This window comes from Phodopus roborovskii, unplaced genomic scaffold (assembly GCF_943737965.1).
Source record: "Phodopus roborovskii unplaced genomic scaffold, PHOROB, whole genome shotgun sequence".
NCBI lineage: Eukaryota > Metazoa > Chordata > Mammalia > Rodentia > Cricetidae > Phodopus > Phodopus roborovskii.
This window is the reverse complement of record NW_026126480.1, coordinates 58,324,061-58,337,198: the sequence shown is the minus strand read 5'-3', so window position 1 is coordinate 58,337,198 and position 13,138 is coordinate 58,324,061. Positions and strand designations below refer to the sequence as shown.

General features: G+C 49.3%; 1 protein-coding gene across 1 annotated transcript; it reads left to right on the top strand.

Moving 5' to 3' along the window:
- The first annotated feature begins 5,609 nt into the window (after positions 1-5,609).
- On the top strand, positions 5,610-11,841 carry Zp1 (zona pellucida glycoprotein 1). Its single transcript, XM_051192097.1, has 12 exons — positions 5,610-5,781; positions 6,711-6,832; positions 7,155-7,518; positions 7,600-7,743; positions 8,131-8,318; positions 8,464-8,561; positions 9,200-9,327; positions 9,433-9,622; positions 9,714-9,858; positions 11,200-11,281; positions 11,384-11,488; positions 11,668-11,841. The coding sequence occupies exons 1-12, from the start codon at positions 5,610-5,612 to the stop codon at positions 11,808-11,810; spliced, it is 1,881 nt and encodes a 626-aa protein (XP_051048054.1). The 3' UTR covers positions 11,811-11,841.
- Positions 11,842-13,138: the final 1,297 nt, after the last annotated feature.

Below are 13,138 nucleotides of genomic sequence, written 5' to 3'. Positions count from 1 at the left end.
AGAGGAAAAGCAGGCAGGTTCACCTCCTACCTACCCCCTGCCTACATACAAGTTAATCCTCACCAGAACAACAGCCACATATTAGTTGCCTAGTGGTGCCATAACAAATCCTCATACACTTGGGGGCTTTTGATGATAGATATTATTCTCAGTGTAGTCTGGAAGTCAGAGAAGTCTGAAATGAAATTGTCAGAAGGGCCTGATGGCTACCACAGGCTGGACTCTCCCAGCCCTCCTCTTCCATTATTCTCCTTCTGACTCTGATTTGAACTGAGTAAGCCCAGAAGATGAAGGGCACAGATAAATGATGCTCAACTCTTACAGCACCCCAGTTATGTTTGTTTGTGACTGTTGATTTGTTGAGACAGGATCTCATGGAGCCCAGGGTAGGCCTCAAACTCACTCTGAGCTCCTGACCCCCCTCCTTACACCTCAAAAAGGCTGGGATTACAGGCATTCACCACCATCCCTCAGTCTTAGTCTCACTGTACAGGTTAGGCAACCAAGAGATGGCCCAGTGGTTTAGAACAAATTCGGATTTTTCAAGGACCCCAGTTTGATTCCCAGCATTCATGGAACCAAACCCCTCTGCCGGATCTGCAGGCACTACACTCACATCACACACAAACACGACCTGTGCACATAACAGAAAAACTGAACTACATTCTGGGACTGGCAACGAGCTCCTTTAATCCCAGCACTGGGGAGGCAGAGGCAGGAGGATCTCTATGAGTTCAAAGCCCACCCTGGTCTACTCGCCAGTTCCCAACCAGCCAGGGCTACATAGTAAGACCTTATCTAAAAAGAAAAAGACCGGCCTGCCTCTGACTCTGGAGTGCTGGGATTAAAGGTGTGTACCACCGCCATCACCTCCCTGCCTATAACTCCCTTCTACTCCACCCTCTCTCCTAAGGGTTCCAGTATCTCCCAACAGTGCCACAGGCTGACAACCAGGCTTTTGGCATCTGTCCTCTGAAGGACATTTAAACAAACAACATCTGCCTGGGCAGTGAGACAGCTACCCTTTCTTCTGTCTTCTGCTTCCTGTTTTCATGGGCGCAGTTAAAAAAACCCCTTTCTGGGTATCACTTAATTCCACCCTGGCCACTACTAGGCTCACTTTTTTTTTTTTTTTTTTTGGTTCAGAGAGAAGAGAAAAGCGGTTATGTGACCTCCCTCTCATCTCTCTGCTCTGCTCATACATGGCAGTGAACACCAGACAAAATTCCAGGCTGGTCCCTGCCTTAGCTCCTGCAAACCCAGGAGAGGAGCCTCAGAAGAAACCAGACCTGCTGCCGTCTTCACCTTGGACTTGGTAGTCTTTTGAACTATGAGAAAACAAATACTTCGCTTAAGCAGCCGGTGTTTGGTGTTTTATTACAGCAGCTAGGCTGACTAAAACTGCCAGAAATGTGTAATCTAATTCCCGAGTCTAATGCGGAAAACACCAGGCAAATCCATATAGCCAAGTAGCAGATCCAAAAGCCAAGGGTGTGAATGACAAAGACAGGTGGATTGTCCCCAGCAGAGAAAGCACTCCTGATCCTGGATGGAATCCCAGCCTAGGAAACACTGTTCTGTGCTATAAAAGTCTGTATCAGGGTTGGGGTGAGGGCCCCATTGTTAACTTGCCTGGCAAGCCAGAAGATCTGAGTTCAATCCTGAGAACCCAAGTGAGAATACTCAGTGCTGGGGAGGCCAAGACAAGCAGGGATGTAGGGCTCAGTCACCTGGGTGATGTGAGTGCCACACTAGAAAGACTTTGTCTCAAAAAGCAGGGTAGGTGGCCCCTAAGAATGACACTCACTACTGGTCTCTGGAGACCATGCATACAGACCCAGGCCTCTTACACGCCAGACAAGCACTCTACCTTCTCAGCTACATTCCCAAATGGTGCACTGGCTCTTGGTTTCTGTTATTGTTGCTGTTATCCTTGGTTGGCTTTTTGAGACAGTCCCTCTCTTTGTAACTCCCTCTATGCAGACCAGGCTGGCCTCAAACTCATAGAGATCCACCTGCCTTTGCCTCTGGAGTGCTGAGATTAAAAGTGTGTGGCACCTAACTTGCTTGGCTCTTCACCCCCTACTCTTGAAATCAACTTTCCTTACATGTACCTGTATATGACGGTGTGTACACACACACACACACACACACACACACACACACACACACACACACACTCACTCACTCACGTGAGTCTTTATCTGAACAAATGTTACATGATAAAGTTTATAGATTAGATAAATGAGCTTCAACCAGTGTTGATTTCCTGATTTTGATCAGTTTACTGCAGATACATCCTTGTAAAAGAAAATGTGCATTCAAGTAATTAGAAGTGTTTTGTACAATCTGAAGAGTGGTCTGTTAGCTGTGCTCTTGGATTTGAATGAGGAGCAGATGAAGAGCAGCAACAGAGAGCAAAACCCTATCCACTTGGGCACTGAGAGAGCACCCAGCAGAGAAGATTGGAGTGACCCAAGGAGAGAAAACAAATGGCATCATCAAACCTGGGATTTAGAGATTTCCAGCAGGAAATGACCAGGGAAACCCCACTGAGGCAGACAGCTGGAGTTCCCAATTGACAGAGTCCCAGGCAGTGCGCAGAAGCTCCCACTGGTTGAAACTTCCAAAGAAAGAACCAATTAGCAGCAGATAGCTACTATCAAACCCAGCACTTACAGACATCCAGCAGAAACTAACTAACAGTCAACCCTGTGGGAGTTCTGGGCAGCACACACCACTCTGTGCATCAGTATCCACCTTCTCTTTCCACTGCATGCATGTTTATATTATGGGATGAGCCATGGTAGCCTCAGCTGAAAATAGTTTACAACTTAGCTAGTCTTCAGGGTGCACTGTTTTTATTCCTGGGCTGTTTGCTGGCTTCCTTTCTCCTTGAGAGAGTTAGAGGACCAGCCTAACCCAGGTCAGGGAACTTTGGAGGACACTTGATGTAAACGTGTTTGGCCTGAATTAAGGGAGGGCAAATTCCAGAGCCAGCTTCTCAGTGAGATCAAACAGCACAACATGTGACAATTTACCAACATAATTAATGTGCATGACAAGAGGTAAAGAAGAATCCATCTGCAGGACTCTCAAACAGCACAGAAGAAAACGTGTGCACACACACATAGTGCATACAGATACTGGAGGAAACAGGGACTAGAACAAATGCAAACAAGTGGTATACCTCTGTGGGAGAATGCTCAATGGGAGTTCTGCTCTGAGAGCTTGAAAAGCCTGAGATTATTTTCAAGTGACCAGTTTACAACTGGGGATGTGGCTCATGGCAGAGTGCTCACTTTGCACCAAAACAATAAAATAAAACAAAGCATCTTTCTTCTAGAAAAGCCCACTTTTCTAGCTGCTTTTCCCTCTCTGCCCCATCTATCCTTATTAGCTTATTTATTATGTTTAAGCGCCCCTTATCCAAAATGCTTGGGACTAGAAGTGTTTCGTGTGTGTGTGTGTGTGTGTGTGTGTGTGTGTGTGTGTGTGTGTGTGTGTTCTTTGTTTGCTTTTGTTTTTTTAAGACAGGGTTTCTCTGTGTAGCTTTGTAGACCAGGCTGGCCTTGAACTCACAGATACACGTCTGCCTCTGCCTCCTTAGTACTGGGGAATAAAGGTGTGCATCACTACCACCCAGCTTATGTGTGTGTATGTTTACTCATGCATGAGTAGAGACCAGAGAATGACATCTGGTACCCTGTGTCTTAGTTTGGTCTCTGCTACTGTGATAAACACCATGATAAAATGAAACCTAGGGCAGAAAAGGTTTGTTTCATGTTATACTTTGTAAAAAAGTTCATCACTAAGGAAGTCAACGCAGGAAGAAACCAGGGAAGAACAGGGTTTACTGTTCTTACTCCTCATTTCTCACTTGGCTTACTTTTTTATGTAACCCAGGACTTCCTGCCCAGGGGACCCCCACAGTGGCCTGGGCCCTCCTATATCAATCACCAATCAAGAAAATTTCCCTACAGGCCAATCTGATGGAGACACCTTTTCAGTTGAGGTTTCCTCCTCCCAAATGACTCTAACTTGTGTCAAGTGTCAGAAAATGAACAGGCAAGCCTGTTTCATCTCTCTATGCCGTAATCCCTTGGCAAAGTGAACCAGGAACTAGGCTAACAGTCAGAAAGCCCCAGAAATCCAAAAGCAAGTGGGTTATAAATGCCTTACTTTTTACACAGGTGCTGGGATTTGAACTCAGATCCTCAAACTTGGAAAGCAAGCACTCTCACCTACTGAGCCACCTTCCTAACATATATATATATATATATATATATATATATATATATATATATATATATTTCACAAGGAAATCCCCCAGGGATGGCATCCTAAACAGAAAATGCATTTATGTCCTATATACATTTTATGATTTTATGCACATAGCCTGAAGGTATTCTTATTGGTAGTGGTTTTGTTTGTTGTTCTTTTTGAGACAAAGTCTCCCACTGTAGTCTAGGCTGGCCTCAAACTCTTGATCCTCATGCCACAGCCTCCCAGGTGCTGGGATTACAGGCATGTACCACCATGTGGACCTAGCGACCAGAATGTTATGTGATTTATACCATATTCTTTGTGTGTGTGTGTGCGCGCGCGCGCGCGCGTGTGCTGACTGTGACCCACCACAAGGTGAAAAACAGAGTTTCAGAGTACAAGCTGATCCTACATTCCAAACAGCTGGACAAAACAGCCCTACAGACTACAGCTAGGATATCTGAATCTTCTTCGAATCCCCCAAGACAGCGCCCCTTACCAGCAGGAAGTAGTTTGGAAAGAACGACGCCCAAATTCCCAAATATTGTGTATAAATGTTTGTTTTCATTTAATTGGACTTTGTTATATAAAATTAAATAAAAAATACTCTATATGCAAAAAAAAAAAAAAAAAAAAAAAACAGAGTTTCATTTTTGTCTTCATACTTGTGCTCAGAACATTTCAGATTATTCCTGCATTTGGAATGTCACATTTTCACACAAAGGATGCCCACCTGTGATAGCTAACAATTAACTGGCCTAACCCCAGAGAACCCTGAAAGGTGCTACCACTGGTTTGATTGCTCACCACCCACCACCCTGCACACTGCCAGCTATTCCAGAAGCTGGGGTCAGATGAGGGCGGGAAGTAAATTACCTTGTGTTCAGTTCCCAGGGTCCCAAGGCCCAGGGCAGGAAGAAGGCAACTCTGGAGGACTGCCTAGATAGGAAGCTCCCACACCCATAAGAGACTTTGGAAGCACCCAGCCAGTAGACTGAGACATTCAGGAATGTAACTGCTGTCCTATAGCCTGCCTGCAACCTCTGGGCCAGAAATCCCTAGGCAGTCCCAGCTGCCATGGAGAACGGAGTGAAGGGTCAAGTGCAGTTTTTTGAAGATCTCTGATAGACCCAGGATGGTAGGTGCCTTCTGCTGTCTCAGGGGAAGGAGTTTCTCCACAGCCCCTTGTAGGCTAAGTGGTTGCCCCTACAGGTGGATCTCCTTTGCCCTCAGAAGCTGCTACTTGCTACTTGATCCATATAAGAGCCTGGCTCCCCAGCTGATAGGGAAGTCCTAGCAGTTGTTGTGGGTGTCTGTGGTTTGTGCTGACAGGAGCCTCCACCATGGCCTGGGGTTGCTTTGTGGCCCTGCTTCTGCTGGTGACAACACCCCTGACATTGGGTCAGCATCTACACCCCAAGCCTGGCCTTGAATACAGCTATGACTGTGGAGTACAGGGCATGCAGCTGCTGGTGATCCCCAGGTCAAACCAGACTATCCGATTCAAGGTGCTAGGTGAGTGCTGGCACAAGCCTATCCCAACTTCCACCCCCACCCCCCAGCCCCAAGCCTAGCCTACTGCAAGGAAGGAGCTAGACCTCTTCCCTGGAGCAAGAGCAGGAAGAGCAGAGGCCATTCAGAGAGTTGCAGCAGCCAGCCTCTTGACCTGCCACCACCCAGAGATGGGGAGCTAACCAGAGCAGAATTTCCCAGGCTCCTTGCACAGGGATCACCCGTGAGAAAAGGGAGTTGTGGCTCAAAACTGCTGGGCTCTGAATTTCCAGCCTTATTATCTTGTGGCTGCAAAGCTCTCGAGAGGCCCACAAACCACTCTCTGAATTGGAGAGCCCCGAGGAATGTGACTCAATGTAGAGAACAGGTATGGGGGATTCTGTGTGACAGCTGAATCTGCAGCTTCAGAGCCACACCTGCAAAAATGACCCCCACCCCACTCCACTTGCCCAGTGTACTGAAAGGAAAAGGTGAGGGGCAGGCCCATAGGGTGGGGGTGGCTGGTGCCCCTGTTCTGAGCTCACAGAGTGAGTGAGCATCTAGCAGGGTTCCCAGCTGACTGCAAGAGCCACTTAACATGACAAATAAGCTTGGTTCTTTTATTCTGCCCTCATTCCACCCCTAAGAAAGTTCTGGCTCCTGGGGATCCTGGATGCCTCAACAAAGATCTGAGGATAACTAAACTTAGATTATAAAGTGTTCAGTCTGCCTGACACCCTGGGAATACGTTTCACCTCAGGCACAAAGAACCAATGACCACTTAAATCCCTGCAGAAGTGAAAACCAGAGAGGGAAAGATACTTGTCTAAGGCCACACAGCCAATCCAGCAAGCAAAACTAGGTCTTGCCTCTGTCCAGAGATTTTCAGAAGTTCCCAGCAACCTCTCACTCCCCAGTACCTCAAGTCCTCCTGCCTCCTCCCCCCTACCCAGATGAATTTGGGAACCGGTTTGAGGTGAATAACTGCTCTATCTGCTACCATTGGGTCATCTCTGAGCCCCATGAGCCCGCAGTATTCTCAGCTGACTACAAAGGCTGCCACGTGCTGCAGAAGGTAAGGACAGTCACATGTGTGGGGACAGAGGAAGCTTGTCCTTACAGCTCCCAGTGACTTTATAGAGCCTATGATGGGTGGGGGAGTGGGTGGGTGACAGATTGGGTCCTGAGACATATCACAAATCGGCTCCCTCTATCAGAGCCGCTCAGTTTCCGCTCACCCCCTCCACCCCACTCCCCCAGCTCCAGGGCAGCCACTCCAGGGCTGGGTGTACAGGTCAACAGCCAGGCTCCATGCTCTGGCCTCTATCTAGTCCAGCGCTCACCTGAAGTGTCAGGTGGCCACACTCAGCTCCTCTCTAATGTGCTCTCACATGCAGGACGGACGGTTCCACCTGAGGGTGTTCATGCAAGCTGTACTGCCCAATGGCCATGTAGACATAGCACAGGATGTCACTTTGATCTGTCCTAAAGCAGACCATACTGGGACTCTGGACCCCAACTTGGCTCCACCCACCACACCTCAGCCTTTTACACCTCATACTTTTGCTCCCCACACCAATTCTGGCCACACCTTGGCTGGGTCTAGCCACACTCTCCTCAGCACATTGTACCCAGAGCACAGTTTCATCCATTCAACTCCTGCTCCACCATCCCTGGGACCTGGACCTGCTGGACCCACTGAGCCTCATCCCCAGTGGGGCACCTTGAGACCCTTGGAAGTGACTAAGCTGGATTCTGTAGGTATGTGGGAGTTCTCTGTGTGCACATGGGGCCTTTGGGCTCTAAGCAGCCATTTCTTCACTGCTCTGTCACCAACCCTAGGTACCCATCTGACCGAGGAGCAGTGTCAGGTAGCCTCTGGGCACATCCCCTGCATGGTGAAAAGTAGTTCCAAGGAAGCCTGTCAGCAGGCTGGCTGCTGCTATGACACCACCAGAGAAGTGCCCTGTTACTATGGCAACACAGGTACAATCTCCCATCCCAAGCATGCTCCTCTGGATCCTGGCATGGCAGGGGAAGTCTCCCCTCCACCCAGCTGAACTGCCTTGCATGCAGTCAAGAGAACCCAGCTCCCAGGTGCATGCAGATACCCTCAGTCAGGAAGAGCACCTGCCCCATCGGAGACCCTGACCTTCAGATCTCAAACATCTGCACTAGATAAGTCAGTTCTGTCTCATTCATCAGCCCTTTGTTCTGTCAGCTCCATAGGGCATTTGCTTAGGGAAAGAAGAGTGTTCAGGTCTGTTGACTACTGGCTAGCGATTAAATATTGATTGTCAACTCACGCAGCCCATCCCATCTCAGCACTGGAGAGACACTGAGTCCCAATGTTCTGATCTGCCTTTGTCCTAGCCACTCTCCAGTGTTCCCGAAGTGGCTACTTCACCCTGGTCATGTCCCAAGAAACAGCCTTGACACATAGGGTCATGCTGAACAATATGCACCTGGCCTATGCCCCCAGTGGATGCCCCCCTACCCAGAAGACAAGTACTTTTGTGGTCTTCCATGTCCCTCTCACCCTCTGTGGAACAACAATCCAGGTAGGAGTGGAACCTGAGCTAGAGGTGAGCCCCACCTCTTGAGGGGCCTCACCTGCTGGCTACCTCTCCATCCTCAGTTAGGGGTGGGCTGCAGGCTGGAAACAAGTCCCACCCTGCGGGGTCTCACTCACTACCTCCACCTTAGGTGGTTGGTGAGCAGCTCATCTATGAGAACCAACTGGTGTCTAACATTGATGTCCAAGAGGGGCCACAGGGTTCCATCACTCGGGACAATGTCTTCCGGTGAGTGTCATTTGGGCTACAGGCCTGGGTGTGTGAGGTGCAGGAGAACTGGGCACACATTTGGGAGGCAGCTGGAACAAATCCTAACTCTGTCACCTCGTTGTGTAACCCTAAATGAGCTAATGTAGCTCTTGGAGTCTCCCTTACCGTGCAAATGAGAAGCTAAGTCCTTTGTGTCTATCTGCCTGTATATGAGGCCCAGGCACAGCCAACTGCAGCTCTCCCAATGAATCCTGCCTTTATCCTCTAAGAACTAAGCTTTCAGTAATCAAAGGCATCCCTTCTAGGCCCCAGGAAGGAGCTGTGGTTGTTGCCACCAGATTATGACACCACATATGAGGTGACTATACCTCAGATTGAAGCATCTAAGGGTGTGGTAGAGGAAGGAACTGAGAAAGGAACCCTAGAGGGAGAGGCCTCCTGGACCTGTTTTCTTAGGGGCCACAAGCATCCCAGCTGCCTGGGTGACAGGAGTGACCCAAGGGAGCTTGCTCTTGTTACACTTGGCTTTGAGCTCTCAGGACAAGGTGGCACCTGGCAGAAGATGCTGTCCATTGCATCCCTGGCTGGGATGTGGTTGATTAAACGAGGTGCTCTGATAATGTGGCCTTCCCCAACCTCTTGCTCTTGGACCTCAGGCTTCATGTTCGCTGTGTCTTCAACGCTAGTGACTTCCTGCCCGTCCAGGCATCTATCTTCTCACCCCTACCACCTGCCCCTGTGACCCAGTCTGGACCCCTGCAGCTGGAGCTGAGGATTGCCAAGGGTACAGCCCCACCCCCTGCAGCCTCCCACCACTGCCTTTTCCTCCTGCCTCTCTAATGCCTTGGTGCACAGTCTGCCCTAGGCTGGCAAGCCCCTCTCTCCACAGATAAGACTTTCAGCTCCTACTATCAGGAGCGTGACTATCCCCTTGTGAGACTGCTCCAGGAACCAGTCCACGTGGAGATCCGTCTCCTGCAGAGAACCGACCCCAGCATGGTCCTGGTGCTACACCAGTGCTGGGCCACTCCCACTGCCAGCCCCTTCCAGCAGCCCCAGTGGCCCCTTCTGTCAGATGGGTGAGTGGCAGCAGGCCACTAAGTTGTATCCCGGGGGTTTCCTGCCAGCCACATCTCCCTAAGGAGGCTTCTGGACTTCTCTTCGATCTAGGTGTCCCTTCAAGGGTGACAACTACAGAACACAAATGGTGGCCATGGACAGGGCAGAGCTGCTCTTCCCATCTCACTATCGGCGCTTCACCATCACCGCCTTCACTCTCCTTGACTCCAGCTCCCAGAATGCCCTTAGGGGATTGGTAGGAAGACCCTGTGTTCCTCGAGCCCCCATCCCACCGGTTCAGTGGTAGTTAGCTGGTCGCTATATCCAGCACCCTACAAGCGAATGCAAAGATCCCAACATAGGGGCTAGCTTTCACCAAGTATTGTGGACAATAGCAAGGGTAGGAGGCAAGGTCTCTGGAGAGATGGCCCATCAACAACTTAGGAGAGAAAGAAGTAGCTGACAAGATGGTTCAGCAGGTAAAAGTAATTGTTGCCAGTGACCTAAATTTGATTCCTGGATGGAGCCACATTGTGGAAGGAGAGAACTCACTCCCAAAATTTTCTCTGACCTTCTCATGTGTGCTGTGGCATGCACATTTCCCCTACACAGGCAAACACGTACAAAAGAAATGATAGAGGGAAACACTGAGTGTGGCCACAATCAACACTAAATCTGAACACCAGTTGTGGTGTTCTTCTGTGGCCTCACTTCTGATTCTAGAAATGATACTGTGCTCCTTGTTCTTCTGCTTTGGTTTATAACATAGCAACTTCTCCAAAAGATAATGGATGCACTTAGGGTGTTTAAATCTACTGTACAGCGTACAGATGACACCATGGGTAACACTAACATAGTCGAATCCATGCTTGGCAGCCCAACGTATCGTATCAATCACCCATTGTTCACAGATTTCTCGTGTTTAAATCACTGCCCTTAACTAATCCGGTGTGGACTGGTCCCACCGGTAGGCAGAGCTGAGGGTGACTCAGGATGGCATCTTTCCCCCCTTGCCTGTGTGCTGCCTCCCAAGCCATGAGGCACTGGCCTACTATATGAAGGGTGCTGTGGCTGAGGTCTACTGGTGCTGCCTCTGGGCTGGTGCTACCCCTGGTCACCTCCCCTGGGTTCTGTTTCCTGAAAGCGGTGGTGACTTGTCTTCCCCTCTGCCTCCAGGTATTGTCTTCAGGGGTAAAGAGAGAGAAAAAAAACAACAGACATATGTTGCCTGGCTCTGGGGCTAAAACTCCCGTTAACTGGGTGGGTGGAAAGGAAACACCCTGCCTTCCAACACTTGTGCTCCTTGGAGAAGAAGGCAGAGAACAGGCAGAGGACTGTGGTGCTCTTAAATGCAGCAGTTCCTGCCTGCAGGAAGTGTCTTCTACTGCAGGTTTGGGCTCTCAGGAAGAGAAAGATCTGAACTCCAAATTGGGAACAACAGTTTGCATCCCCACCAGTATAGAGCAGCTGTGGTCTTGGTTTGCTTGCCCATCTCTCTCTCTGCAGTCCTGCACCGGAATCCCTCAACCCTGCCTCTGTGCTGCCAGCCCAACTGCACAAAACTGGTCCACCACTTGACTGTTTTTCTTTCTACCAGGTCTATTTCTTCTGTAGTGCCTCTGTCTGCTACCCTGAGGGATCGGAAACATGCTCTACTATATGTGACTCTGGGATGGCAAGTGAGTCTGGGTGGGGGCGTTATTTGTTCTTTGATACCATGTTAAACCTGTGGCTGACTCTCAGACCAGCAGGAGCTGGAAGCCAGTTTTTCTCCTTGGCAGGACACCGACGGTCTTCTGGCCACAATAGCACTGTCCAGGCCTTGGACATTGTGAGTTCTCCAGGAGCAGTGGGCTTTGAGGATGTTGCTAAACTCGAGTCCTCAGGTACCAAGGGTTGGGGGTGCCCCAAAGGCCATGGCCTTCTCTCTAAAAATGCTGATGAAACAGGAAACAGGGAAGCTCAGAGGTGGTGTAACCCCACTAGATGAGGAACTAAGATAGCCCAGCCCCTTATCTGCTGACAGACAGCTCCAGGTGTACCCTCCCTACCCCTTCTCTGACAGGCTCCAGCAGGAACACTAATTCAAGACCACTGCTCTGGGTGCTCCTCCTCCTGCTGTTCACCACCCTGGTCCTGGGGGCTGGTGTCTTTGTGGGTCTGAGTTGGGCCTGGGCCCAGAAACTCCGGGAAGGCACTAGATGTTGAGTGGGTTCAATAAACCATTGTTTGAAAAGCAGTGTGGGGAAGTTATTTATGAAACCTGATGTGTGTCTTATCCAAGGGTGTGTGTGTGTTTGAGGGGGAACAGGGTCTTACTCTATAGCCTAGGCTGGTTTTAAACTCAGTGATTCTTCTGCCTCAGAGTAATGGGATTGCAGGGGTACATGAGACTTGTTCTTGGAGTCCGATGTGTTTCAGAATTGTGACCCCCATTTCAGTCAGGTACCCTGTAACATTTCAGTAAACACCTGTAAGACAGTGTCTCTGTAAGACTCTAATAGAGGTGAGACACTCCTGTTTCTCCTGATGCCACAGTCCCCATGACACCGGCCAGCATTTTGTGGATGTTAGTCACTGACGGGAATGTCTCATCCTAGTTTTTGGGGGTCTGTTTTTAGTTTTGTCTGGGTGTGAGGTAAAGTGCATAGGCCAAGACACAGACTGGACAAACTGCCCCATTCAGGCTTTTCTAGAAGAGACAGCATAACACTAAGGCAGGGGACCAGACACCAGCCAGCCATACTGCGAACTTCCCTTCTTGGGCTGCCTCTCAAGTGTGGCTAGTGATGGCATGGCACACATACAGGCAGGTGCAGGATATACTTGTGAAAACCAGCATGGCTGGGTTAGAAAGCTAATTCCACCAATTGAGGGGGACCTAGGATTGACATCCATGCTGCTTAAAGAAAGCATTATCCCACAGGTGCTGCCAACTGGAGTTACTTTGTCACTTTCAAGTTTAAAAAAAAAAAATTACTTTGCATCATCATTCTTTTGTTTGGTTTTCTTTTGTTTTTCCAAGACAGGGTTTCTCTGTGTTTTTCCAAGACAGGGTTTCTCTGTGTAACAGCTCTGGCTCTCCTGGCCTCAAACTCCTGGAGATCCACCTGCCTCTGCCTCCCAAGTACCCAGCTTGTTTGGCTTTCTATTTTAAGACTGTGCATATGCCTGGAGGGTGAGGCAAGAGCATGCCACAGTATACACATGGAGGTCAGAATAACTGTTGGGTCAGTTCTCTCCTACCTTTACAGATTGTGGGGTTCGAATCCAGGTTGTCAGGCTTGCACATCACCAGCCACTGAGCCCCTTCCCTTTTCCTGCTCCAACTTGTCCATATACACCTCTTACTCTTTTAAGATTCAGTCCTGTGTGTGTGTCTCTGTGTGTGTGTCTCTCTGTGTGTGTGTGTGTGTGTGTGTGTGTGCGCGCGCGCGCGCGCGCATGCACCTAAATATAAATACAACCTGCTCAGTCCATATGTATAATGTGTATGTTTGGAGAACTCACAATTGTCACTTTATTAAACCAGCATC